Source organism: Neopelma chrysocephalum, unplaced genomic scaffold, assembly GCF_003984885.1.
Source record: "Neopelma chrysocephalum unplaced genomic scaffold, ASM398488v2 Primary Assembly neopelma1_74, whole genome shotgun sequence".
In the NCBI taxonomy this organism is placed as follows: domain Eukaryota; kingdom Metazoa; phylum Chordata; class Aves; order Passeriformes; family Pipridae; genus Neopelma; species Neopelma chrysocephalum.
The window spans coordinates 1241538-1267692 of NW_020897735.1; the positions used below are offsets into that span (position 1 = coordinate 1241538).

The 26155-nt window shown below is 46.6% G+C and overlaps 1 protein-coding gene across 18 annotated transcripts in view; it reads left to right on the forward strand.

Annotated features, from left to right (window-relative positions):
- Positions 1-26155, forward strand: part of CACNA1B (calcium voltage-gated channel subunit alpha1 B) — a 306654-nt gene that overhangs the window by 178050 nt on the left and 102449 nt on the right. For all 18 annotated transcript variants that reach the window (XM_027687401.1, XM_027687403.1, XM_027687404.1 and 15 more), the window contains 6 exons: positions 3280-3392; positions 8150-8281; positions 9150-9222; positions 11746-11863; positions 18794-18861; positions 26028-26134. In XM_027687401.1, the coding sequence (XP_027543202.1) occupies positions 3280-3392; positions 8150-8281; positions 9150-9222; positions 11746-11863; positions 18794-18861; positions 26028-26134 (611 nt within the window). The remainder of the gene's footprint in view (positions 1-3279; positions 3393-8149; positions 8282-9149; positions 9223-11745; positions 11864-18793; positions 18862-26027; positions 26135-26155) is intronic.

A 26155-nucleotide genomic window follows, 5' to 3' on the forward strand; every position in this document is an offset into this window, starting at 1 on the left:
TAGTGGGGCTGCTTTTGGCTCCATCTAACAAAGGACATGGCGTGTGGATGGTAATTTATTCATTAAAAGCTATTAGGCTCTAATCTGTCCTCACAGAGGATAACTTGGCTCCTCTTATCTTCGGCGTGGGCAGAGCAGGATTGGGGCTGGGAGGTTTCTGTACCAAAGCAGATATGAAGCTCTCGATCCAGCCAGGGGCAAGGGGAGGACAGTTCAGGTCACTGTGCATGTCATCCAGCCCTTCTCTCTAAGATTCAGTCTGCTGGTTCTAGTGTTTGTCTGCCAGAATGCTGGGAGTGACTCTCCTCCCCCAAGGAGCAAAATTCCCACGAGGGAGGAAGAATTCTCACCTTCAGGAAGTGACCTCTCCTCAATCCAAGGCTACAAGTAGAGCCAACTTACTCTCTTCTTGGCTGGAAAGCTCAGAGTGAACTGACTTTGAGATGAAAGCACTCAGCCCAGGGATCACCTGTGTGGGAAAAATCCCTTTTTTAAATTTAGAAAGATGGCATAAACTCAGGGAACGAAGAAAGAAGGAAGAATTTATTCAGCGCGCCGGGTCTTTCTCTCACTGAATTTCCAGGGAAAAAGACCCTTTGGATTTAAATTCCATACATTTTGTGAGAAACAGAGTCTCCAGATAAAATAATTTTTCAAATTAGAATTTATTATATAGTAGAAGCAAGCAGTGCTGGGTGACAGCAGGAGTCTGGCTCCTAAACCTGCCACCCTGATACAGTGTGTGAGTCTGATATTTATTTCAAACATGCCATACATATTCATTATACCACATACATATACATTTTACATTGCTATTCCAGGTATTCAACATATGTTTATTTTCACAGCTTAGACTAATTTGTTATCTCTACGTCAAGTTATAAATTCATATGTTCTTCGAAAAAAGACACCAAATTGCTATTTGACCCAAACTGGTTTGGACATAATTCCTGGCTAGGAGGACAGGGAAGGTGATGGTGATGGTCTGTTTTATGTCTTTATGGGGGTGCAATTAAGTTTTACAATCTGTTTTTCTTCTTTCCTGAGGTTACACTAACCCATTTGTTTCCCATTTGTCTTTTTTGTCAACACGAATTATGGTCTGTGTTTATCACAATTTTATAGTTTCACAAAATCCCACCCGTTTCCAGATCAGTTTAATATACTCACTTTTACCTAAAAAGGTTTCTTTTCTCTGAAAAGGGGCTTTCCCTTTATTCCAATTGGCTGCGAGGCATCCCCTGTCAAAGGTGATGGATCTTCCTTTGTTCTCAGCCCAAAGAGAAAAGGAACCTCGTGTACAACGTGGCCCCAAAAGATTTTAATTTTTAAGAACTTTTGCATTTCCCTTTTCCGGCTGAAAAGGACCCTGATACCCAGTCTCATTTGGAACTTGGATATCTTACAACTTCACAATATGCCTATATATATATATATAAAACCCCTATTTTTATTTCTCATAATATAAACCCCCTATTTTTATTTCTCATTTCACTGCCTTGTTTAAATTCCCTGGTAACAGGCTGATGTCTTTCACCAACGGATTAGGTGAGCTCCAAGCTGGCTGCAAGATTCCTTGGATCCCTGTGTCCGGGATGCTCCTTCCAGAAGCAGCCCTTGCACCTGGCAGTCGGGGACAGGTGATTTAGGAGCTTGCACTCAGCCAAAGATAAACCCCCCAGTGTGTCTCTGTATCACGCTGGGGTTTGTGCAGCGCTGGCAACGAGCTTTGTGAGTGTTTCCCAGGAGGTTCAAGCTGTTGATCTGTTTTTAATTCTTCCTCCTTCGGAGAATCCACAGGGATCCTACTTCTGGCTGTGTTTCTTCCTCCTCACCCACCTTCCAGCCCCCAGAATTAATTCGGCAGCTTCACCCCCCCAGAACATCACACAGCTCTGTAGCCAGTTTAGTCTGACAAACCATCAAGACGAAACCATTCAAATGCAAAAAGCGAAACAACAAATCAGAGCAACATCAGCCTTGGGAGTAACAGTCCAGAGGGGTCTCCTGTGAAACAGGCTCCCAGGAGGCCCCGCTGGGATGCCGAGATAATTAATTATCAGTGTAACATGTGGAAGGTCCAAGGGAAGGGTTTTGCTGATTCACGAGGGATTCCCAAGAGTGAGAAACTGCGGGAGAGAAGTTTTAGCTCCTTCTTTTTCGGATGGGACAAAAGGGATGAGCAACTGCCGTGTACCTGATTTTTTTTGAAGCTCGGGGTACAGCATTTCTTGCGGGTATCAGACCCAGCCCCGGCTCCCTGTTAACATTCCCTCTCCCGGCACAAACCAGCTGCTTGCTGGGTTCTGCTGAGCGTGTTTATGGTGTGTTTTGCCCACCCGGGGACCAGGGGCAGTGGGAGCTCTGAAAGGCCGGGTTAATGTGAGCAATAACAGCAATTGGCAGCGAAACGCCTGTTTTATCTCATTAACTGCGCAGCAACCTGCGTGGAGATAATTGCCCTTTCCAGCTGTGCTTAACCCATTGCTGCTTTGTCCTTTTGCTAATGAAGGATTTCTCAGAAAGTTTTTTTCCATCGCTCCAGGTTAATTCCCTGCCGTCCTTAAACCCCCCAGCCAAAACAAACCAGGACTTAAAAAAATCCACCTCGATTTAGGACGACTTTGTCAATCCCCCGAGGCAGCTGGTTGGATGTGTGTGCTGGAGGCTTTGCCGGGTCTCACAACAGCAATTGCTTTAATTGCTCTCCTAAACACTCTCAGTTGCCAGAAGTTTCTGGTGGATCTCACCCAGAGCTTCACTGCTCTGCTGCAGGTGAAGATTTTTGGTCCTTCTGGTGGGCAGGGAAGGACGGGGCAGTGCCCCCCTGGATCTCTGCACAGATCCACTGTGTGGGGTGGGAAAACGAAGTGCTGGCATTTGCAGTTGAGCCAGTGTTAAAAAAAATACAATAATAAAGCACAGTGTCATTACAAAAAGGTTATTTTAAGGTAGTTTGATTGTTGGAGGAAAAGCAACAAGTTCCTGACTGGGTACAGGAGATCACAATGTGTTCTGCTGCTGGGTATTGCCCTTTTTCAGTCTGGGCTGCAGAAAGTTGGGATAAGGATTTCCAGTGCTCTTGGCCAAATTAGGGATTTCCAGTGCTCTTGGTTAAATTAGGGATTTCCAGTGCTCTTGGCCAACTTATGATTTTCCTGAAGTTTTCCTAAGAAAACCATCACAGCCTGAGCTCTGATTCCTGGGCTTTCCTCAGCCTCACAACAGAGAAATAAGTTTTGCCTTATGTGTATTAATAAAACAACCTTCTTCTTGCAGGTCATCGTGGGAAGTATATTTGAAGTTATTTGGGCTGCAGTGAAACCAGGAACCTCATTTGGCATCAGTGTATTGAGGGCACTTCGACTGCTGAGGATTTTCAAAGTAACAAAGTAAGTCCAGCTCCCTTTTCACTCTCACAGCAGACTTTTAGCACCACATGAAATCTGGATTACCAACCCCACAGCAAGGAGGAGTGGTTTTGTTGATATTTTTATTTATTGTTACATATATTTATAGTTATAAAAATAAATAAATAAATAAATAACCAGAAGTTGGAGGGAAAAAAAAACCCAAAACAATGGTCCAAACCCCTGGTTTTGCTGGCACAAAAGCCCTGTCTGTCCTGGCATCCCATTAGGATGGTCCTGATGGGAGCAGGAGCAGAAGGAAACTGCAGATGCAGAATTGCCCTCTCCTCGGCTGGGCAATGGGGGTTTCTGGCAGCTGGAAATTTTGGGAGTTCCTGAGCCTGTATTTGCATCCACAAAGATTTTTAACAGCCTTTTTTTTCCCCCAGCCTCCTGTACAGGCTTTTCTGCCCTTGGGCAGAGGGTTCCACAGTGTAATGATGGGCTGCAGGAAAATATCCTTTTTTTGCTTTGTTTCTAAGCTTGTTTAAAACAAAAACCTCATTAGTTACCCCTTAGCTCTTGTGGTAAAAGCAACAAATTTCTTATTGACTTTCTAAGTCCCATCAGCTGCTCACTGTCCTTATCTGCTGCTCCTGAAGGGTTTGGGAACTGGAAAACCAAATACCCTGGGTGTTGCTGGCTGCTAAATCCTGGTGCCTGAGCCCCTGTGTTGACACAAATACTCAGAGTTTTGCTGCTGCCTGTGCTGTGTCTGCTCTGGGCACTCCTGGGAGGTTGAATTTTCACTAGAGTTGTGTTTCCACAGCTTTTCTGTTGTTTTCCTGCTCCTGCCTCACGTTAATGTGCTCTGGCATCAGCAAACAGCTCCTGTGCCATTTAGAAACCCATCTAGAGCCATTTCTGCAGGCTTTCCAAGCCGTGGTGTGCAAATTGATGACATATTTAGGTGCCCCTGCTGTTGTTTTCCACCTTATTTTTTTTCCACTGTTGCCTCCTCGGCTCTCCCTTCTTTCCATCACTCCCTTAACGCTCCTTGGCTTGAAGTGACAGGAGGAGGAATAAGAACTCCTCCCAAAAACACCCCTCATGCACAACTGCCTTCAATAAATAAGGCCCAGGTGATGGCACTGGAACAAACCAACCATTGGAAGTCACCAGGTGCTTTGGCAGCTGTTCAGAGGCCCAGGTGGCTCTGGGGGGTTTGCTGGTTTATATCTGTTAAGGATCGTGCAGATCCCAGATTTGTGTGTGATACGGTGTCAGCTGTTGTACTCGGGGAAAAAGGGGGTGGAAACATTAAGTTTCTGTGATTGTCTGGTAAAATAGGTGGGTACCTGCACCAAAAATGTCACTGTAGTTTACCTGTGCACCAATCTTATGCATGGGAAGCTCCTGGTTTTGTAGGAAATTCAGAGCAATGAATCATCAGCAGATAATTTTATCCCCAGCTACTGAGATTTGCTGTGTCTGATTGTGTGTTGTGCTTTTTCAAAATTTTGGCCATTTTTGGAAGGTAAAATCTTATTTTTTTCATGAGTTTTGACTATTCCTTTTAGCCAGCAGGATCAAGGGATGAATCACAAGAACTGTTGAGGTTGAAAAAGACCTTTAAGACCTTCAAGAGCATCGAATTCAACTGTTCCCCCAACACTGTCAAGGCCACCACTAACCCCTGTCCCCAAGGGCCACATCCACACAGCTTTTACATCCCTGCAGGGATGGTGACTCCCCCACTGCCCTGGGCAGCTGTGCCAGGGCTGGATGAGCCTTTCAGTGAAGAAATTTTCCCTGACATCCAACCTAACCCTCCCCTGGCACAGTTTGAGGCTGTTCCCTCTTGTCCTATTGCTCATTTCTTGGGAGAAGAGATTTAACTTAACGAACCGAGCCCGGGGCTCCCCCTTTCTCAGGACATCAGTGACATTGTCACCCCCCTGATCCTGATGTTCCCTTGACCTGATAATGTGGAATTTTCACCCGACACGACAGGAATGTGCTCGTTGCATGACCAGCAGCCACATCCCTGCAGCTCCCACGGGATGATCCCACATTATCCCAGGGTTTGAGCTGCACAGCTCAGTCCTCTCATGACTCATGAGAGCCACCAAAGTGCTGCCACCAGGCACAGATTCTGCCCACACTCTCTCATTGCAGCCTTTGCTGTGAGAACACCCTGCCCCTCAGCAGTTTCCTGTCTCCTTTTTCCATTTCTTCCATAGGAATTTCTCTCTGAAACTCCCTGCCCTGGTTTATTTTCCCTCCATGTTCAGCAGAAGCCAATTGCAGTCCCAGAATCCCAGAATATTCTCATTTGGAGGGGACCCCCAAGGATCCTGGAGTCCAGCTCTTGAGTGAATGGCCCAAAGAGGGGATTGAACCTGACCTTGGTGTTCTTAGAACCAAGGTTGAACCAACTGAGCTAAACTCAGTCCTCCTGCTTTGAATAATCAGTGGGATGAGACCTTTTGATTCCCACATCCCAAATCAGTGTGACCATGGACAGCAGATCCTGCTTTGAATAATCAATGGGATGAGACCTTTTCAATCCCAATCTTAAATCAGAGTGACCACGGACAGCAAGAGTTAAAAAAGGAAATTCCAGCTGGCCTGAAAGGTGCCAGCAGGATCCACCAGGAGGGGATACAGACTGAGAGGGGCTAAAATTCAACAGGGAGGACAAGGGAAAACCAGCTTCATGTGCTTGTCTTTGCCATGGCAGAGCTGAACAGGGACTGGCATCTGCAGAAATGCAGCTCCTCAGAATATCCTGGTGCTCTGTGTCAGGGTTTGGTGCTGAGCTATTCCAGGACAAGGCAGAGCCTCCAGCTCCCATGGATTTTGGGTTCAGTCGTGTTCCCTGTGAGGTGTGAAGCCCTTGGATGAGGCAGGTTTGGTCTGAAACTGCTGTGTCCAGCAGGGGAGAGCTGTGGGAGCAGCAAACCCTCCCTCTCCAAGGAGAGCAGCTCAACCCCTTTTGCTTTGGGACTGACCCTGGGCAGGTTTGGTTGTGACATTTCCACTGAAGATATTCTCCTGAGAGACCAAAGTTTATCCTGAAACCTCTGTCACTGTATTATGGAAGTAAATTTTCTTGAAATGGGAGTATAGGATCCTACTTCTGGGATGGACGTGGTTGTATCACAGAGGAACATGGGGTGGTTCAGTCCTCCCAGCTACACCTGGGGGAAGGAAGAGGGGGAAAACAAAGACAAAGGAAAGGGGATGGTGACTCAAGCTCTTAGCTTCTGTCCCCATCAGCAGATCTGACAAATCCACGGGCTTCCTTCTGCTGGGGACCCACAGCCACACTGCAGGAATGAGCTCAGGGTGTGGATCCATCCCCAAACTGCAGCAGGAGGACACTCAGGGCAGGGATTCAGCTCTGCAGGGCAGCTCTCAGGGCCAGGCAGTGGAAATGAGAGAAGCCACTGGAGAAAAAGAGGAAAAAATTCCCCCCCCTATGGCCTCAGACTCCCAACTTTGAGCAGAGTCCATGTGAAATGGCTCCAAATCACTCCTTTCCTGCCTGTTCTGACCCCGTTGTTCCACAAGAATCCGGGTCCAAAAGGAGCTCGTCAAAGAGCTGCTCAGCTCTTTCTGCATTTCCTGACTCATTAGTTTTCCTAATATAAACCTCCCTGCCTGTTCTCAGCAGGGCAATAAAGCCAGGAAAGAGCTGTTTCCGAGACCCTTCCCAGCACACCATCACTCCACATTCCTGCCTGTGGATGTGCCAGGAGCTGCCTCTGGGCACAGGAGAGACAAAAACAAACCGTCTTCTGTATCTGGCCAGATGTGACTTGGATGTGTCAGTCAGGATTCAGGCTGAGCCTGAATTCCCTCTTGCCATGCTGGAATTATCATCCTGGATTTATTTTCCTCCTCCAAGGCTCTGTCCTGGACACCTGAATTTCCCCCCACCAAAGGCATTGCTGGGCACTGATGTGGGTGTGAAACTCCTACAGGAATGTTTAAACATGTGGGAATTTAAATCCACTGGTTGATACTGCTGTTGGATGGGTTGGAAGGACACACCACAAAGATGTCCTGGTGGAAATTAGGTGTTTAATCCCAATTTGTGTGCTATGGAGAGCTGGATTCACTGTTCCCACCTTCAGTGTCACCTTCATGATGTTGATACTCTTTTGACACCCCTGCTGGTTTGGGACATTTTAGTTCTCATCTGGCTGCTGTGCTGGAGGAGAAGATGCCAAAAGGTCAAAATCTATCCCAGGAAAGGGGATAGAGGAGGAACTAATCCAAACATTCACTGCACACAACTCAGTGTGGGTGCACACACACCAAGTGACCACCTCTGCCCTCGGGATGCTCCAACAGATTTTCCACTCCATGAGCCGTGCTTTCCAACAGCAGAAGGGAGCCTAAAGAGGCTGATATTCCTTGTCATTCTTCTCCTGTTTCATAATAAGAAAATCATAGAGTCAGGTTGGAAAAGACCTTCAGGATCATCGAGTCCAGCTGTTGGCCAGCACTGCCAAGGCCACCACTGACCTGTGTCCCCAAGTGCCACATCTACAGGGCTTTTAAATCCCTCCAGGGGTGGGGACTCCACCACTGCCCTGTGCAGCTGTTCCAATGCCTGACCACCCTTTCCAGGAAGAAATGTTGCCTTAATATCCAACGTAAACCTCCCCTGGGCCACTTGAGGCCATTTCCTCTCGTCCTATCGCCCGGGAGATAATTCCTATTAGTTTCTCACCAAAGGCTCTTCCCCCACTCACGTTCTCTCTTGGCTGCTCTGATCTCCAACACAGGTACTGGAATTCCCTGAGGAATCTGGTGGTCTCCTTGCTGAACTCCATGAAGTCCATCATCAGTTTGCTTTTCCTGCTGTTCCTGTTTATCGTGGTGTTTGCTTTGCTGGGGATGCAGCTCTTTGGAGGACAGTAAGTCTAATTATTCATCCTGGGGCTGCAGGGCTGGAAGGGTCACATCCTGCTGCACTCTCAGTCTTCCTGGGCTGCTGAGAAGTTTATAGGAAAATATTTCTTGTTCCAGTGTTTTACCTGGAGCTGAACTCTTTCCTAAGAAAGAACAACCCTAATTCAAAGCCCCCTTTGTCATCCCACAGTCCCCACACACACCCATAAAGAAACAGGCCTGGGGAAGGCATCACTTTTTATTAAGGGAAAGGCAAATTCTTTCCCTGATATCCAGGGTGACAATGTGTTTATTCACTTGGAATATTTTTCTGCTGGAAAACATGGTGCTGTTGAATCTGATTATTCTCATTAGAAATGCCACTTGTGGTGAATTTTGCAGCACGAAATATCACAGCATTATCATTTAAACTCCAGCATCAATTCTGAAATGAAATAACACGGTTTTATTTGGTCTTTTTTTTTTTTCCCCCTCAGTCAATTGCTATTATATCTTTAAAATATTAAAAAGAAATTATCTACTAAGAGGGTAATTTCAATTTGGGCTTTTGCACCGGAGGATGAAAACTTCTTGGAATGAGTTGTTCAGGAAAAAATCATTTGAGCTTTGGATTGTTCATTTTAACTGTGGCTGCAAACGAATTTCGAAGCATCAGAATTTTCTCTGGGAATGAGATTGAGTTCCTGCTAATGGTCCTGTTGAGCACCTTCTGAGAGACACCGTGTTCCCTGCTGTGCTTGCCTGGGCTGTTATTGCCAGGTGGAACAAATGCTGCTCCCTGACTTGGTTTCTGGGGCGTTCCAGGGGATTAGGAGATGCCTGGGAGCTGCTTGGCCCTCACTGCCCCGCTTTTGATTTCTTCCTTCTCTCCAGGTTCAATTTCCAAGACGAAACTCCGACCACGAATTTCGACACCTTCCCCGCTGCCATCCTCACGGTGTTCCAGGTAAAGCCACACCTTGGCCTGGGGCAGGGTTAGAAGAGAAATTCCTGTGCATCTCCTCTTGCTTATGGAAGGCAAAGAGGTCCTCAAAAATCTGTGGGATTTAAGGAAAGAAGTCCTTCCTTTTCACGTGTTTTGCTTCGCTGCTCAATCAACACATCATTAAAAAAATCAAATTAAAAATCAACGCTGTGGAATTAAGGAAAACTAGAACAAAAGATTTTTTACTAGGAAGAAAAAAAATTGATAAAATAGGTATTTCTGTGCCGTTCTTAAAGTCTGTGTGTGTGCCCAGGCTGTTGTCTCCCAGCCCTGGGATGGCAGCTCTGGCTCGTGGAATGTCCTGCCTGCGATCCTGGAATGAGCCAGTGCTTGACCTGCTGCACTTTTGCCATAATTCAATGAGCAGAGAGGCCTGAGGGAGCTCCAGGCAGCAGGGAAATAATGCAGCATTTGGCCCAGTAATAACTGCAGAGAAGTTAATGCTGGGTGAGAATTGCCTTCCATGAGAGAGGCACCGGCCTCGGGCGGGTTCGGGAGACGGCGGGAGGGACTCAGAGCTCTGGGAGATGCTGGCATTGAAAATCTTAATTTTGCGGCTGTTTTCTTCGTATCTTTTTTTAAAACAATTACTTCAGATGTTTCATTTAAAACTGGGGCTGCTGCTCCATGTGCAGGTCTGTGGAACCCGCCCAGCATTTGTAACCTCGTCCCACACAAATTCCTGGGGTGGACTCGAGCTGAGGCTTCACCCCTGAGCCCAGCTTTCACATAATTTAATTTAGGCTTAATTTAGGTATTTTGTATTTAACCGTCATGGCCCAAAAAGGGCAAAAAAAGGGGCGGATTGATGATAATTTTTGGATTAACACAAAGAATCTAAAAGCAAACGTGTCCTGTGACCTCTTCCTGTGAGTGTTGCTTGTCCCCAGCTGGGGAGCAGGTTCTGCACTGACCTCCAGGATACTGCAAATTAATATTTGCACGGGATTTTAGTGCTCACCCAAGAAAGGGCTTAAAGATACGGAAAGGTATTGCCACCGAGCAGGAACTGAGCCCCAGTCAGGCTCGGGAATGTTGATGGGATTTTGCTTTGGGAATACAGTTGTCCATGAGAATATTTAGCTGAAATATTTCCTTGAGATAAATACCCCGTGGGGTGAAAAAAACCACTGTTGGGTTTAGGACATTTGTCCAGAATGTCAGAGCTGTGAATTAAAACCAGCAAAACCTATCAGCACTGGATTAACTGAGTGCAGCATTTGGATGATAATAATAATAATAATATCAACAATAACAACAACAATAACAATAATTTCATTTTTATATTACTTGATTATTATGATAATAATTATATACAACACATAATGTATTATATATTATATAATATATAATATGCACAATATATATTATTAATAACCATTGCATTAATTATATATATTATATGATAACGAAACAAAACCAATAATTTCATTTTGATATTATTTGGTTATTATAATGATAATTCGATTAGATTACAGATCATTATATTGCTATATTAATAATTATTATATCATATATATTTATATACTTTATATTATAATAATATTTATTATGCCAATCATCTATTATTATATTATAACAATAACATTATTATTAATGATATAATAAATATAATAATATTATTTATTTGTTTTTAATAATAACAACAACAAAACAACAATAATTTCATTTTGATATTACTTGATTATTATTATAATAATTATACACCACACATAATATTATTATATAATATATAATATGCACAATGTATATTATTAATAACCATTGCATTAGTTATATATTATTATATGATATGGTAAAAAACAATAACAATAATTTCATTTTTATATTATTTGATTAATATAATGATAATTATGTTACATAGAATTACATTACTATATTAATAGTTATTATATAAAATATAACTATATACTATATATTATAATAATATTAATTACACCAATTATATATTATTATATTATAACAATAGCATTATTAATTATATAATGAATGGAATAAATAAAATAATATTACTTATTTATTTGTTTAATAATAATAATAATAATAGTAATAATATCCCAGAAGCATTTTGATAAACCCTGTTCTTGGTCCATCCTCCTTCTCCCCTGAACTACAAATACTGGGTCAATGTTTGGGCTTTGGATTCCTTTCTAAAACCTCCCCTTCCACGTGCACATGGGACTGGATCCCAACACCTCCTGAGGAAGTTGCAGACCCCAGAAGGGTTGCACCTTCACCATCTTTGCATCCCTCTTTTGGACACTCTTAACAGCTTTAGATGTTTTTTGTGCTGCGGTGCCCAAACTGCCCCCGGCCCAGAGCAGAGCAGGACAATCCCCTCCCTTGCAGGGCCTGATGCCCCCCATGTGCTCATCCCTTTCCCCTGGGGAACATTCCCGGATGGCATCACACTGCCTGGCTCCCTCTGACCACTCTGTCCTTCCTTTAAGTCACCTCCTCTTCTCCTCTCTCCCACCCCTGCAGATCCTGACGGGGGAGGACTGGAATGCCGTGATGTACCACGGGATCGAGTCGCAGGGTGGGGTCCGCTCGGGGATGTTCTCCTCCATCTACTTCATTGTCCTGACGCTGTTTGGGAACTGTATCCTTCCACGGGTGCCCTTCCTGGGCTGCCAAAGAGACCTTATTTTGTTTAAATCCTCACCCTTTTGGACTTTTTAAAACCGAATTATTGCTTTTCTCCTTCCAGCCCCTGGGCTAAGGCGTGTAGGTGAGTTATCCAGGTTGGTGTCGCTTTTCTTATGGCAACTAAAAAATTTTTATTTGATTTAATTTCATGAAATTTCATTTTAATTGTTATGTTTTACCTTGAGAATGTCCTATTGTGAGTCAGTTTATGTTTTCCTTGAGAATGTTCTATATGAGTTACTTTATATTTTACCCTGAGGATGTCCGATTATGAGTTAGTTTGTGTTTTCCTTGAGGATTCCCTGTTATGAGGTGGGAAAAATAACTGAAGTCAGGTCAGAGCAGGACCTCTGTACCTCGAACATCTTCACAGATGGTTTGTGGTTCATCAGGGGAAGGAAGAGTTGAAATTGGGTTGGTGGGTAGATGAGGCTCCATTCTCTTGATGCCTTTGTCTACAGGGCAGCTTAACCAGCTGTGCTGTTCCTAATGCTGGAAATTATCTTGTCTCCACTTAGTGCTTAAAATTTAATTCTAGATCTAGGGTTTCAGGCTCTGGGAGCATTCAGTCGTGTTCCAGGACTTGGCACATGAAGTGTCTGGTTTTTTCTGCTTCGAGATGAAAATCTCTTGAGGGAAAGAAGAAACTGGGGGCTTTGTGCCTCCCCCAAAATGTCCCAGGGTGTCTGTGGGGAATCAGCAGCACTTTGATGTCTGATATGTCCTGCCAGGACTAAGCAGGCAAGAACACAGTGACGAGGAGATGGGATTTGGGAAGGGAGGATCTATTTTATGCAGCACTGAGGTGATTCCCTGATGTCACATCTGGGTGTGATGAGGAGAAGCCAGAGCAGAGGGGCTGTGGTGAATCTGTCCCTGCTGATGGAATTGCTCCATGGAATTGCAGCCATCAAGCAGGTCCAGGATCCTTGGTGTGATGTTTGCTGCCTGCAGCCTCAAACTGGAGTCAAACAGAGCAGCCTCAAAAATGGGACTTTAGAAACTGTTGCAGGGACAAAGCAGCCCAGCTGGTTTGTTTGCTCTGTGAAATAGGGGTAATAACTGAACCTTGCTGCTCTGCTTGGGGGCCTTCCCAGCAGGGAGAACCTTCTTGCTGGTTACAATCCCAGAGCTCATCTTTTCCTGGTGTTGTTTGGGCTGGCTGGGTACCTGGGAGAGAGGGAGGGGTCATGGGGGCAATACTTGGGCTACAGGCACGGAGCTGTCACAAACAGGGGCTGCTTCAGCTGGAGGGCGAGATGACAGGAGATAAGATGTCTCCAGCCCTTTCCTCTGCCTGAGATCCCTCCATTAGCACGAGGAACAGAGATGGGGAAGAGCAGAGCAGACAGGCAGAGCTGTGCTTGTCACACCAGCGTGTCCCTGTGGGATTTATCCCATTATCCGGCGCTGTCGGAGCCGCAGCAGCCGCGGTGCCCGCCTGGCTGGGCAGCCACGCTCAGACATCCACCTCCCAGCCCCTTCCAGAAACACAGCCTTTGGAAAACTGGGTCAGTGGAGAGCTGGCAGGGAGGGAGAGCTCCAAATCCTCCGGGCTTGGCATTTGAAAATGAGATTAAGCCGTAATCAGCCTTGACAGCACAGCTGAGAGAGAGACGTTTACCCTGCGAGCAGCTCTGAGCCAGCATTTTGGAGGAACGGGGTATTAACTCCCTTCCTCACCTTTAATCCAGAGGGGGCTTCTCCCTTGTCCTTTAGTTTTCATTAAAAGGGAGAGAGCAGGGGGTGTTCAAGGACAGGCAATAAGGACCTGGCTCACCTGCTGCCACTGCCATGAGTTTGGTATTTGCCTTTGCTTGCTGCGACAGCGGGGAGGTGAAACCTTATCCACATTCCCCTCAGATCTCATCCTGGCTTTCCCTTCTGAGGTGATCCAGGCAGTGGCTTTCCTGGCTTTTTCCCTGAGATATCTCCAGTGCCTCTCCCCTCCCCTTTGCCCACAGGCACAGGATGGTGGCACAGCTCCCTGGGGCATTGCTGGGGTGTTTAGCAAGGAGAGTGGATCGAGTTTGGATTCTTTAGTTCTCCGTGAGTCCTGCAGGTAGGGAGGAGTTTGCTGCAGGTGAGTTTCTTCAATCACAGAAAGAGGGAAAAGTTGGCTGACAAACAGTAACAACACCCAGAAAACCTTCTGTAATTTCCTGGAAGGCTTCTTCCACCAACTTCTGCAGTTTTCCAACTTCCCTAAAGAGAAGCTGTGGCTGCCCCATCCCTGCAAGTGTCCAAGTCCAGCTTGTAGTAACCTGGTCTGGTGGAAGGTGCCCCTGCCTGTGGCAGGAGGTGGAATGAGATGATCTTTAGGGTCCCTTCCAACCCAAACCATTCTGGGATTCTGTGATACTTCAAGTGATCAGAGCTATAAATCTCAGACAAACCTATTAATTCCCGTGGGGATTTACATCCCTGTTGGAGAATTAGAGACCCAAACTTAGTCTGGGAATATCAGCAGCTTTCCCAGAGAGTTTGTAAGAGCCTTTCTGCCCCACACAGACCTTTGAGCACCGTGGGCAGGAGGGGAGAACTGGGCCTGGGGTGTGTGGGGAAGGCTGAGGGGTTAAACCTCTCCCAGGGGTGTTTTCCGTGGGGATTGCAGCAGTGATTCCACTAAAGCCTGTGCTGATATTTCATCAGCATTTGGGGAAGGTCAGGTCTAACCCTGCTGTTCAGCAGCTTCGTCTGTGGTGCTGAGAGTGAGCAGCAGGCACTCATTGATCCCCGAGGGGAGGCTGAACTGGGGGACTTACCAAGGACTCAAGTCAGCATTAACTGTGAAAACACAACCAGGAACATCTGAAAATAAAGTTTAGTTTGCCAGGAAAGGAGAGCCCTGCATTGCTCCAGGAGGTAAAACAGTCATTAATGGCAGGGATGCTGCAGAGTTAAGGAGAGGGGAGTGTAGAGGGTGAAAGTGTTCCAACCTTGGGGTCACTTCCCAAGGAGACCCCACAGCCCAGGGAACACCATGAGAACACACTACACAGAGCAGTCTGAGTTCTTGGTCACCTTGATTTCAGGCTAGAAACACAGAATCATATGATATCCTGAGCTGGAAGGATCCTCAAAGATGATTAATTCACCTTAAATTAATTATTAGATTAGATTAGTGTGACTTCATTGCTCTAACTTGGGACTTCATAAAGATCTGTCCACTCTGCCTTGCAGAACTCCCTCCAAAAAGCTTTAAAAATGTGACTTTTTTAAATGCAATATGTCAAGTGTGGCTTTTCCATCCCTCCCCACACAGCTGTGCTGAGACTGAATTTCTTCAGCAGGACTTTTTGGTTTTATTTTCTTCTATCACCGCTGAAATCAGCCAAGATCCTTCTGGGGGCTGACCAGCAAAAGGCACTTTGGTTCCTCTGCTGGGAGAGGGTTTATTTTCACTTTGTAAACTTTGCCATGTTTAAGAGTTTGGGTGGAATGGATCAAATCTTAGAGAACTGGAACTGGTGATTTTGGGTCAATTTGCCAAACCTGCTCTTTTTAACCACGAGGGGCTCTTTTCTCCTCCCAGAGCTGTTCAGGGCATCAGGATTGTTCTTTTCCATGAAGAAGAAAGGTGGGTTGGTGCTGATTTCTGCTGCTTCTCACTGCCCCTTGGGATTCTTGGGATACTTTTTTGAGGGACCACTGCAAGGAAAAAATCCTGAAAGTTTGTTTTTCTAAGTCAGAAGCGTCTCACTTTATGTTTCCAGTTCCGGAGAGTCTGTGTGGAACCAGTTTAATGGAAGTGGTGTGATTGGAGGAACAGCAGGATTTGGCCCATTTGCTAGGAAATGACACCATGCCTGTATTCATTGTTGTCCAGTTAATTGATAAATGGAGGCATCTGTTGAGGGGGAGAAAAAAAAACAACCTGCAGAGGAGCCTGAGAAGAAAAGCAGGAACTGCCTGGAGGTGCTGCCCTTCCCCTGGCCCTCAACTGCTGGGCAGGAGATCCATCCTGGCACAGGCTCAGCCACCAGCTCTGAGCCAGAGCCTGGAGATTGGGTGATATTTGGGAATCCCAGAGCTCTGCAGAAAGGACTGGAGGACCTTTTTCTGGGGGCAGAAACACCCAAGTCTGCCAGACTGTGTCTGCTTGGAAACGGATCAAAACAGCCTGATCTGATAAAAAAAATTAATTATATTTCCAGTGGTTGCTTCTGTTACACGAGACGCTCTGAGCATGTGTGTGTGGGAGGCAGGGGTAGGAAGACAGTTTTATTGCTGAGACATTTATTCCCAGAGTAGGAGGGTTGGAAGTGTTTCCAGCGTGTTGGAAGCACCCCAGAGGAAGAAACCCAAACACCCAGCACAGACCAGCACACCAGTGGTGCCTCAGCCCCCCTGTCTGCAACCTCTGTCCCTCCACCTTCAAACCAGCCCTGAGTTCAAAGGAAATGGGGGAATGAATATATTTTTTAATGAAGTGTTGATTGACTGTGGGAGGGGGTGATAATTCCAGCATCATCTTTTCCTGAGCTCTCTGGGATGGAGGTGCTCCCACCCACAGCACTCCCTGCCCTCCTGGAATGAGGGAAGGAGCAGCTGATGGGCATCACATTTCAAACCTCTCTCTGTCCCAGAGGATTCGTCTCCAAATGGTAAAAACTTCCATCCCATGTTCCATGAGATGGAGGAGAATTGATGGATGACGTGGTTCCCGGCTGGAGAAACCCCAGGGCTCTGCATCCCATCCCCTGTGGGGTTTGGCAGTCAGGGAGGATGCAGATGCATCCTAAGAGATTAATACAACTCTTGCTTCCCACTGTCACAGGCTCCAGGTTTGATGGACATCAGGCTCTGGAGACGCTCATCCCAATGGGAATTAGAGATGGGAATGCCTGGGTCTGGAATCTTGGCTGAATTAGGTTCGGTAAAAGCTCTTGAGAGGGAAAGCAAAGAGGCTTTGAGATCATTGTTTGGGCCAGCTTTGGTCCCTGGCTGCCTTGGGAAGTCTCCTGGTGCCGTGGCCATGTGGGACCAGAGCTCTGCAGCCAACAGTGCCCGAGCCAGCGTGGAGCCTGCTGGGACACGAGGGGTTCTGGGCACAGCCTTGTTTGGGAGAGACCAGTGCAGGTGGTGCACCAGCCTTGCCCTGCTCCTGGCTCCTCTGCCTGCAGAGAAACCTCAGCTGCCTCCTCCAGGAGGTTTCCTGAGAAGTGGAAAGCAACGGAGGGGCACTGAGGTCAAGGTTTCCCAAAATCTCCTTGCAGGTTGATGGCACCCTGGGAGCTCATCACTCACCTCTCCTCCCCTCACAGGAGGGATTTGTGGCTCCCCCAGCTCACCAGCCTCACCCCCTGCCCTCACTCAGCCTTGCCCTGAGCTGGGACAGAGCAGGGGACACCTCAACCCAACAGAAAATCCCACACTGCTTTGGGTTGGGATTAAAGCTCATCTCATCCCACCCCCTGCCATGGCAGGGACACCTTCCACTAGCCCAGGTTGCTCCAAGCCCCGTCCAACCTGGCCTTGGACACTTCAAGGGATCCAGGGGCAGCCACAGCTTCTGTGGGCAACCTGTGCCAGGGCCTCCCCACCCTCACAGGGAGGAATTCCTTCCCAATATCCCATCTAACCCTGCCCTCTGGCAGTGGGAAGCCATCCCCTGTGTCCTGTCCCTCCATCCCTTGTCCCAGGTCCCTCTCGAGCTCTCCTGGATCCCCCTACAGATACCTGGATTAGTTTCCTGAAGTCCTTTCCTGGGTACCTGCAGCTGGTCCCAGCCCCACGTTTGGCTCTTGTGGGGACCCTGCAGTGCAAACACAGAGGCAGCACTTGGCTGCTAAAGCCTTTTGGGTCTCCAGAGGGTCCATACTCCTGAGATCAACTCCATTCTCATGTCCATTCCTATTAGGAGGAGCAAACACAACTTTCCACAGCTCTGGAGTGAGTGACTCTCCTGTCACCAGGTAATGTGCAAGAGAAAAATGCATTTTCTCCTTGGGAGAGTCGTTTCAACTTGGTTTTGCTTTGCTTGCCCTCCTTTCCCAGGCAAAGTTTCCTGATTTACAGTCGTTTCGGGGCCGTTTTGCAGACACGGAGCCAGAATGAATACAATAAAACAACCCAGAGCTGAAATCATTAAAGTGGAAAAATGAAAACACAACATGAATAAATAATCAGAGGCCAACGTTCTGTCTCGGTGATCTAATGCAGGGCTGTGCAGAGGGACCAGCCAGGCGTGGGCACTGCCCTTGTTTAGCTGGGCTGGGTGCAATTTGGGCTGGACTAACAGGCTGTTTCCCTGCAGAGCTCATTATCTGGGGCTGGGGGTGCTGCTCCCGGGCTCTCCTGGAGCTGGGGGTGAGCCCTGAGGGTGGAGGATGACCAGGATGCTCTCCTTGGACTTCAGCAGGACAAGCCAGGATGGGTTTTTTTCCCAGCACTGCAATCCAGCAGTGGCTGAGCTTCATCTTCCCTGCTTACCCAACACCTTTGTGTAGCTCTGGGTATTTATTTTGCAAATATTGGCTTTAAAGTGACTGATTTCCTGCAGCTCCACTGGTTGTCCTTTTAAACAGTGGGGGGAAATGAAGGGGTGTGTGGGCAGGAGTGGAGTGAGGGTTTTCCGGGGTGGAAAACCAGGGGCTGTGGTGTCTCTAGGGGTTGTAAAGCCCCCCTGCTCAGCCCCTGTGTGTGTCCCCACCAGGGACAGGTGCTGGGGAGGAGATAAGGGAATGTCCAGCACCTCCTGGGCTGCAGAGCTCCAGGGAGAGGGAGGGGGTGGGTTGGGAATGATGGCACAGCACTGATGCAGGGGGTCAATCCATAATCCATAATCCATAAGTGGGAAAAGAAGGGTGGTGGCAGCAGAAGGGGGGCAGTTTGCTGTGCCTGCTGGGTGAGGAGTTTTTCCTTATCTGCCTCCCAAAAGACACCCTCCTGAACGTCTTCCTGGCCATCGCTGTGGACAACCTGGCAAACGCCCAGGAGCTGACCAAGGTAGGGATGAGATTCCTGTTTCTTCCAACTCAGAGAGTGGCTGATGACCCAAAATTACACCTGATAATGAGCCTGCTCATGCCATACCTCTGTTCACCAGTTTTCCCAGCAGAGCAGGACCAGGAGGTTTATTCTTCTCGGGGTTTTGTTTCATTCCAGGCTCGTTGCAGTGAATATTTTGTGCCCTTTCCTTTGTTTTATCACAGAGTGGGCAGTGGCCTTTGCTCATCTCACTGCTGTGGGGAGGTGCTCAGGCATTTCTGCTGTTTCCAAGAGCAGAGGAGAAGCAATTCCCAGGTTTGGACTGAGCTGAAGCTCAGGATGAGCAAAGGCGGGGTCGTGTTGCTGCCTTTGCGGTCTCGCACTCGTGTTTCTTCCCTTGCTGAGGTTTGGGGTGGATTAAAGAATTAAAATTTTCCAGTCAACCCCCTGGAACTTGCAGAGGGTGTTTGGAACACCCAGTGAAGGTGTTAAACCTTCCTGCCCCTCACCAGGGTAAGAGAAACCTGAGGCACCAACCTGAGCACAGGCAAATAGCCAGGTCCTGGCAAGAGATGGGAATGACACTGATGGAACTTCAGTGTATGCAGAATTTTGTGTATATATATATATATCTGTATATATACAGATTTATATTGGAGTATCCCCTGTGGAGAAGATTTATATAGGAGCATTCCCTATGGAGAAAAACTGGCAGCCTCAGGATTGCACAAGAAGCGTTTCAAGTGCGCTGCCCCTGATATTTGTATTATTACATACTTTGGATTTGCCATTGTACCACACTCAGATGTGTTTATGAGCAGCATGAGGGGTTTTTCTGCACATTTTGCACATTTTCTGTTTGTTCTCACTGATAAAACCATGAACCCCCATTGCTGTGCTGCTGCTGCCACTGAAACCTGGGAAATAAACTCTGCAACCAGGTTTTTTTGGGTTAGAAAGACAAAAATACTCTATTGCAGTGCTGGATGCATGGGGATTATTCCTCAAAGGTTTCATGAGCAGCAACTCCACAGCCAGGTTATATTCATGGCAGTAATACATATTCTTCCCATGTATATTGCATATTAATTATATTTCGTTAATACATGAATATATGTTAATTATTTCAGTGAACTTATTTGGATATGAACAGGGGTCTTTCCAGGGGCTTTAGTGGTCATTTGGGTACATTCCATTCCCCAAAATTCCCTTTTATGCTCCTGAATCTTCTGATGGATCTCTTTCCCATGGGAGTATCTTGAATATGTGGTCAGGTCATGCTGCACTTCTTTAATCATTCTTTCCTCCAACACTCCATCAATGTTCTCAAAACTAAGACACCTCTCAGGACATATTAATCACTAATATAAGTAAATAATGAAAATAGTAACTGGCACAAGACTTACCAGTCATGGATTTAGGGAGCTACCACAAGGCCACCGTAATCTCTGGCATTTGTCCTGAGCTCTGTATGGTACAAACCCAAGCATCAACCACAGATATAGGGACTATACACTGTTGGTAAAGGAATTTTCCAACATCTCCCACTGCTGCAGAGACTCCTTCTTAAAGAATCATAACTCGTTTGGTAACACTGCCATTGGCATCAGTCACAGGGGCAAAAGCAGCATCACAGGCACCTCAGGGGTTGGGTTTTACAAGATTTCTCTGTTCCTTGTAGTAGAAGGTCATTAACCATGTGCTGCTGCAGTGGGCAAGGATGTTTTCTCTTGTTGGAGTTGTAGGAAGGTGCAGGAGTTCATTCCCCATCCCTGGAAGTGTCCAAGGCCAGGTTGGAGCAATTTGGTCCAGTGGAAAGTGTCCCTGCCCAGGGCAGGGGGTGGAATGAGATGGTCTTTAAGGTCCTTTCCAACCCAAACCATTTTATGATTCAATGGAAGTGTTCAAAAAGGTGTAGATGTGGTGCTGAATCAATCACAGAATCACAGAATCCCAGAATCAACCAGGCTGGAAAAGACCTCTGAGATCATCGAGTCCAACCTGTGACCCAGCCCCACCTTGTCACCCAGACCATGGCACTGATGCCACATCCAGGCTCTGCTTCAACACCTCCAGGGACGGGGACTCCACCCCCTCCCTGGGCAGCCCATTCCAAGGGCTGATCCCTCTCTCTGCAAACAACTTCTTCCCAATGGCCAACCTAAACCTGCCCTGGGGCAGCTCCAGGCTGGGCCCTCTTGTCCTGCTGCTGGTTCCTGGCGGCAGAGCCCGACCCCCCCCGGCTCCCCCCTCCTGTCAGGGAGTTGCAGAGAGTGAGAAGGTCTCCCCTGAGCCTCCTCCTCTCCAGGCTGAGCCCCCCCAGCTCCCTCAGCCTCTCCTCACAGCACTTGTGCTCCAGACCCTTCTCCAGCCTCGTTGCCCTTCTCTGGACATGGATTAGGGGTGGATCTGGCAGTGCTGGGTTGACCTGATGATCCTGGAGTGTTTTCCAGCCTCCGTGGTTCTATGGATACACCTGCAGCTCCACAGCTCAGGCACACACAGAGTTCTCAATTTCCCACCCCCCAGTCAAAATCCACATCCCTGTTGTGGCTGAGCTTGTTTTTCCCAGTTCTTCTTTCCCTCTGTGGAGCTGCAGGAGTGGCTCCAGCTCCCAGCTTTGTCTGGAGAGCATTTCCTGATATCCAATATCCAGCCCAGACTGTGCTCTCAGGTGTCTGATAGATGTTCCTGTGTCTCAGGCCATGCTCCTCATCCCCCTCTCTCACAATCAGCTCAGGGCTGCATTTAATGGCTCTTTGGTTTATTTTTCCTGGGATTTTTTTCCCTTTCAGCAGCTCAGCTGTTTCTATTCTTTCTAACACTCCCAGAAATCTCCAGCCTGGAGGCACAGATCCTCCCAGATTTATGGGGATCCCTTGCATGTGCTAAGAGAGAGGATCAGGCCCGGCACAATTCTTGGATAATGAAGCTCATCCTGCTTCTTTCTTAATCCTTTAAGTGCTTTCTTGTGAATATTTCAGCAGCTGACAGGGCCACTTAAAAACCTGACTTTGTTGATGTTTATAAAGTATAATTAAATATTGATGGATTCAGCAGCATGGCCAAAGCAGAAAGCTTCTTGAGAAACTCTCTTTTTTTTTTTTGCATAATTTTATTTACGATCCTAAAAAAAAAAATCACCAGGGCTTGCAAAAGAAGAGGAAAAAGATAAAAGTAATTCAATTATACACATACCTGGAGAATGAGGGATTTCCTGCTAAGTAAATATGATCATGCAAAAGCAAAAAATGGCCCAGAGATACAATTAAGTTACTCAGGAGTCTGTTGATCTCGGGGGACTTTTTTGACATTTATGCTGTAAATGGAGATCAGTGCTGCACATAATGTGGGCAAACCAGGAGCAGTTGGCAACTGCCTCTGTTTAGGGAAGGCACAAAGCTTTCCAGCCTCAGGACTGAACATTTCAACCGAGATTTCCACTTTGGGATGATAATGTGGATTTATTTAGCGTGGCATTGTGACCATTTCTTACCTGGCCCTTGTGACCTGTAAAGGAATTCTTGGAATTGGAACTATATTTAACTTAAGCTTGGTCATCCAGTGCGTGTTACAAAACTCACCAGCGCTTAGGAATGACTCATAAAAATGAGGGGATAAAGAAGAATCACCTTTGTTTTCAATCTATAAAGAACCTGCTCTCTCCCCTCCTCTTCTGTGCTGCCCTTTTCTTCCCTTCCCAGTGACTCAAACTCTGCCAACCTCATTTCTAGTGATTTCTGGGAACTCTTCTAAATGCCTTTTGGTTCTCTACCCTCTATTTTTTCCCCAACATTGGCAGGTTTTTCTCCCTGTTCACTTATTCAGATGGAATCTACAATTGCCCCCAGGATTTGCTTTTAAAATCTTCTCTCCCCTGACCATCCCACCTTTAATTCCTTTCTTTGCTTGTCTTCATGGCTTTTACTTTCCCTATGGAAGTGTCTTTATCTCAATCCATGAATTTTGTCACTTATGCTCATGGATTGAGATCAATTCATGGATTGAGATAAAGGAGTTCCTTCATCCTCATTAAACTTGAGTGTAAAGCCACCACAACTGACCCTTGATTTTCCTAAATATCTTAAAAGCACAAAGTGGGTTTTTTGATCTCAGTGATCCCTGAGAAACCAGGATAAAATCATGGAATGGGGGATAAGAGGGAAGTGGGAATTTGACATAGAAATGTATGGAAGTGTTGAGAAATTCCCAGAACTAACAGACTGAAGCAGCCAAACCAAGAGTTGAACATCCATGGATCCCCCTCTTCCCCCCCCCCCCCAACAGGGGAGGGCTTTAATTGGTGAACTTATTAAAGAACAGGCAGTGTTAATGATCTATATCATTGTGATTAGCTCCAAAAATGGGGTTTGCCATGTGGTAAACTGGTTAAAATTAAGATTTAGGGCTCTAGAAAACAGAAAGGATCCATAAAAAAGGGATGACCTTATAGGGAAGACCTTTATATGCACTTTTTGTGTAATGAGGGTGTCAGGCTGGGCTGGTGGTGGAGGTGGGATGGATGGATGTTGCCATCAGAGCTCCAGTGAGACCTCTCAGGTCAAATATCAGGCAAAAATTTAACTAATTTTTGGAGTGATCTGCAATTTCTCTGTGGGAAGAGCGACAGAAATATTATTAAATAGTCTGCTAAATAAATATTCATATTTTAAATACTCTAAATAGTATTAATATTAAATAATGTTATTAAATATCTGCTAAAGAGTGGGCTCATTCTGAGTTAGGGATGGCTGAATTTATAACAACAATGGGTGTTTTTTTGCTGTTACTTCACGATGTGGAATCCAGGAGAATTCCTGAGGCACCAGGGGGTATAGAGCAGAAGCTACACATTTTAAAGCCATTTTAAAAACTGTACCTGGTGCTCTTGGTGCAGAGAAAGAGAAATTAAGAGCCTTTGATTTTAAGGCTGTTGGAGATTCCTCAAGAGAGGAAACAACTTGAACATACCTTGGGGGGTGAAAGGAAATCCTTAAAAGCCTTTTAATTGGTTTTTTTTTTCATAAAAAATCTTATATTCTGCAGGCTTGTGATGGGCTAGGATGGGGCAGAGTTAATTGTTTTCTCAGTAGCTGATGCTGGGATTTGGATTTGGGCTGGAAACGGGATGTTTTATTAGTGCTGAGCAGCATTTACAGAGCCCAGGGGAGGAGGTTGGGGGTGCACAAGGGTTTGGGAGGACAAAACCGACCCAGCTGACCCATGGAATGTTCCAGAACATGTGGCTTCATGCTCAGCACATAAAGCTGGGGGAGAAGGAGGAAAGGAGGGATCTTTGGAGTGCTGGAGTTTGTCTTTCCCAGTCACTGTTGCATGGGATGGAGCCCTGATGTCCTGGGCAGGGCTCAGGGATGTGATCACAGAGCTGCCTGTGGTGGGAAATGGGATTTAATTCCTTTCTTTGCTTGTCTTCATGGCTTTTACTCTCCCTATTAATCTGTTTTTATCTCAGTCCATGAATTCCATTACTTATACTCCTCTGGTTTTCTCCCCCATCCCTCCAGGGTGGGTGTGAGTGAGCAGCTGCTGGCCAGGGTTAAACCATGAACCCCCTGGATCTCCAACCAGCCTCCAAACCAGTGATAAATTTACTGCAATTTGGCACCTGAGAAATATTGACTTTGTGTAATTGCTCAGCAGATCATTTTTTCATGGCCTGGCTCAAGTCCTTCATTCATTAGATTTGCTAACGTCTGAAAAAGGGAAAAAAAAAAAAACCAACAAAAAACTTACATGCTAATAATTTTTTCCCCTTAATTTTCCATCTTTTCTGTTTTTACTTCTAAAGGAGAAAACAGTTTCAAAATGAGCTCAGTTGAAACAACACCAAAGTCAGGGCAAGGGGCTGTTTATGCAGACGGAATTCAGGGTGGATAAATCTCTGATTTCCCATTTCAAAGCTGGATGTCTTGCTGCCTGCTCTTGTTATTTGAAGATTAACTCCCTCACAGCACTGCTGTTGAAGGGGAGAGAGGGAGAGACCTGTGGCCTTTCATGAAGTTTGACAGAAGAGCCTGTGACATGTGGTTATTCCCTGGGGGTGTGTGATGCTGATGTTGCCATCAGAGCTCCTGTGCTCATCCTGACATGATTTTAATATTAATTTGTCTGGCTGGAAAGTCTCAGGGCTGTTCACCCTGCAGGACCACTGATGATGAACCAGGCACTTTGTTTTCTGCCCTCATCTCGTTGTTTGAGATCCTGTGGTTTGAATCTGAGTGGTCTCTCTCGTGTCGGGTAGGAGGAAATAAATCCCAATTACACTCTGCAGGCCCTTGCTGTGCCAGCAGAGCTTTAAAATCCTCATGGTGCGCAGAAATCATGGACATAACCCTCTTTTGCTCTATGCCTGAGTCTACAGACCATATTTAATAGTGCTCCTTCTTGTTTTCACCCTCTGAGTCCTCCGTGATTTATCTGAGATGAGTGGAAATATCTGGGGGAAAACTGCTGGGAGCAGGACCAGTCAAACCCGTTGGGTTTTATTGGCTTTATTCTTTCAGAAAAGTCACCCACTGGCAAGAAGTCAGGGAGGATTTAGGAGCCTCTCTCCTGCATTTCAGCAGGACGTGGCTTCAGGGTGGTTTTACACACACAGGGCTGGGGTGAAGGGGGCTCAGGGCACCCCAGAAATGTCCCACTCATGGTCAAAATCCACATCCCTGTTGTGGCTGAGTTTGCCTTTCCCAGCTTGTTTTTCCCTCTGTGGAGCTGCAGGAGTGGCTCCAGCTCCCAGCTTTGCCTGGAGAGTGTTTCCTGACATCCACTATCCAGCCCAGACTGTGCTCTCAGGAGTCAAACGTTCCTGTGTCTCAGGCCATGCTCCTCATCCCCCTCTCTCACCATCAGCTCAGGGCTCTCCCTGCTCTCCTTGCCCAGAGCTCAGGGGTGAGAGGAGACCCCAGAGATGCACCAGAGCTCTGTGAGGGACACGTGCTCCTGGTAAAAACGCATGGAGGACTCCACCAAACCTCACATTTCTCCTCTCAGCTCACACCAAGACCCTGCCTGGGGGTCCTTGCAGGGAGATATAAAAACCTGCCCCGTGTCAGTGAGTTCCCACCGCTCTCCCAGCACAGCAGTGACTGTCCCACACCAGCCATGCCTTGGGGAACTCTGGGGGTTGTTGTGTGCTCTGATTTCTCTTGATTTCCCCCCCCCAGGACGAGGAGGAGATGGAGGAAGCCACCAACCAGAAGCTGGCCCTGCAGAAGGCCAAGGAAGTGGCCGAAGTGAGCCCCATGTCTGCAGCCAACATTTCCATAGCAGCGTAAGCATTCCTTGCTTATTT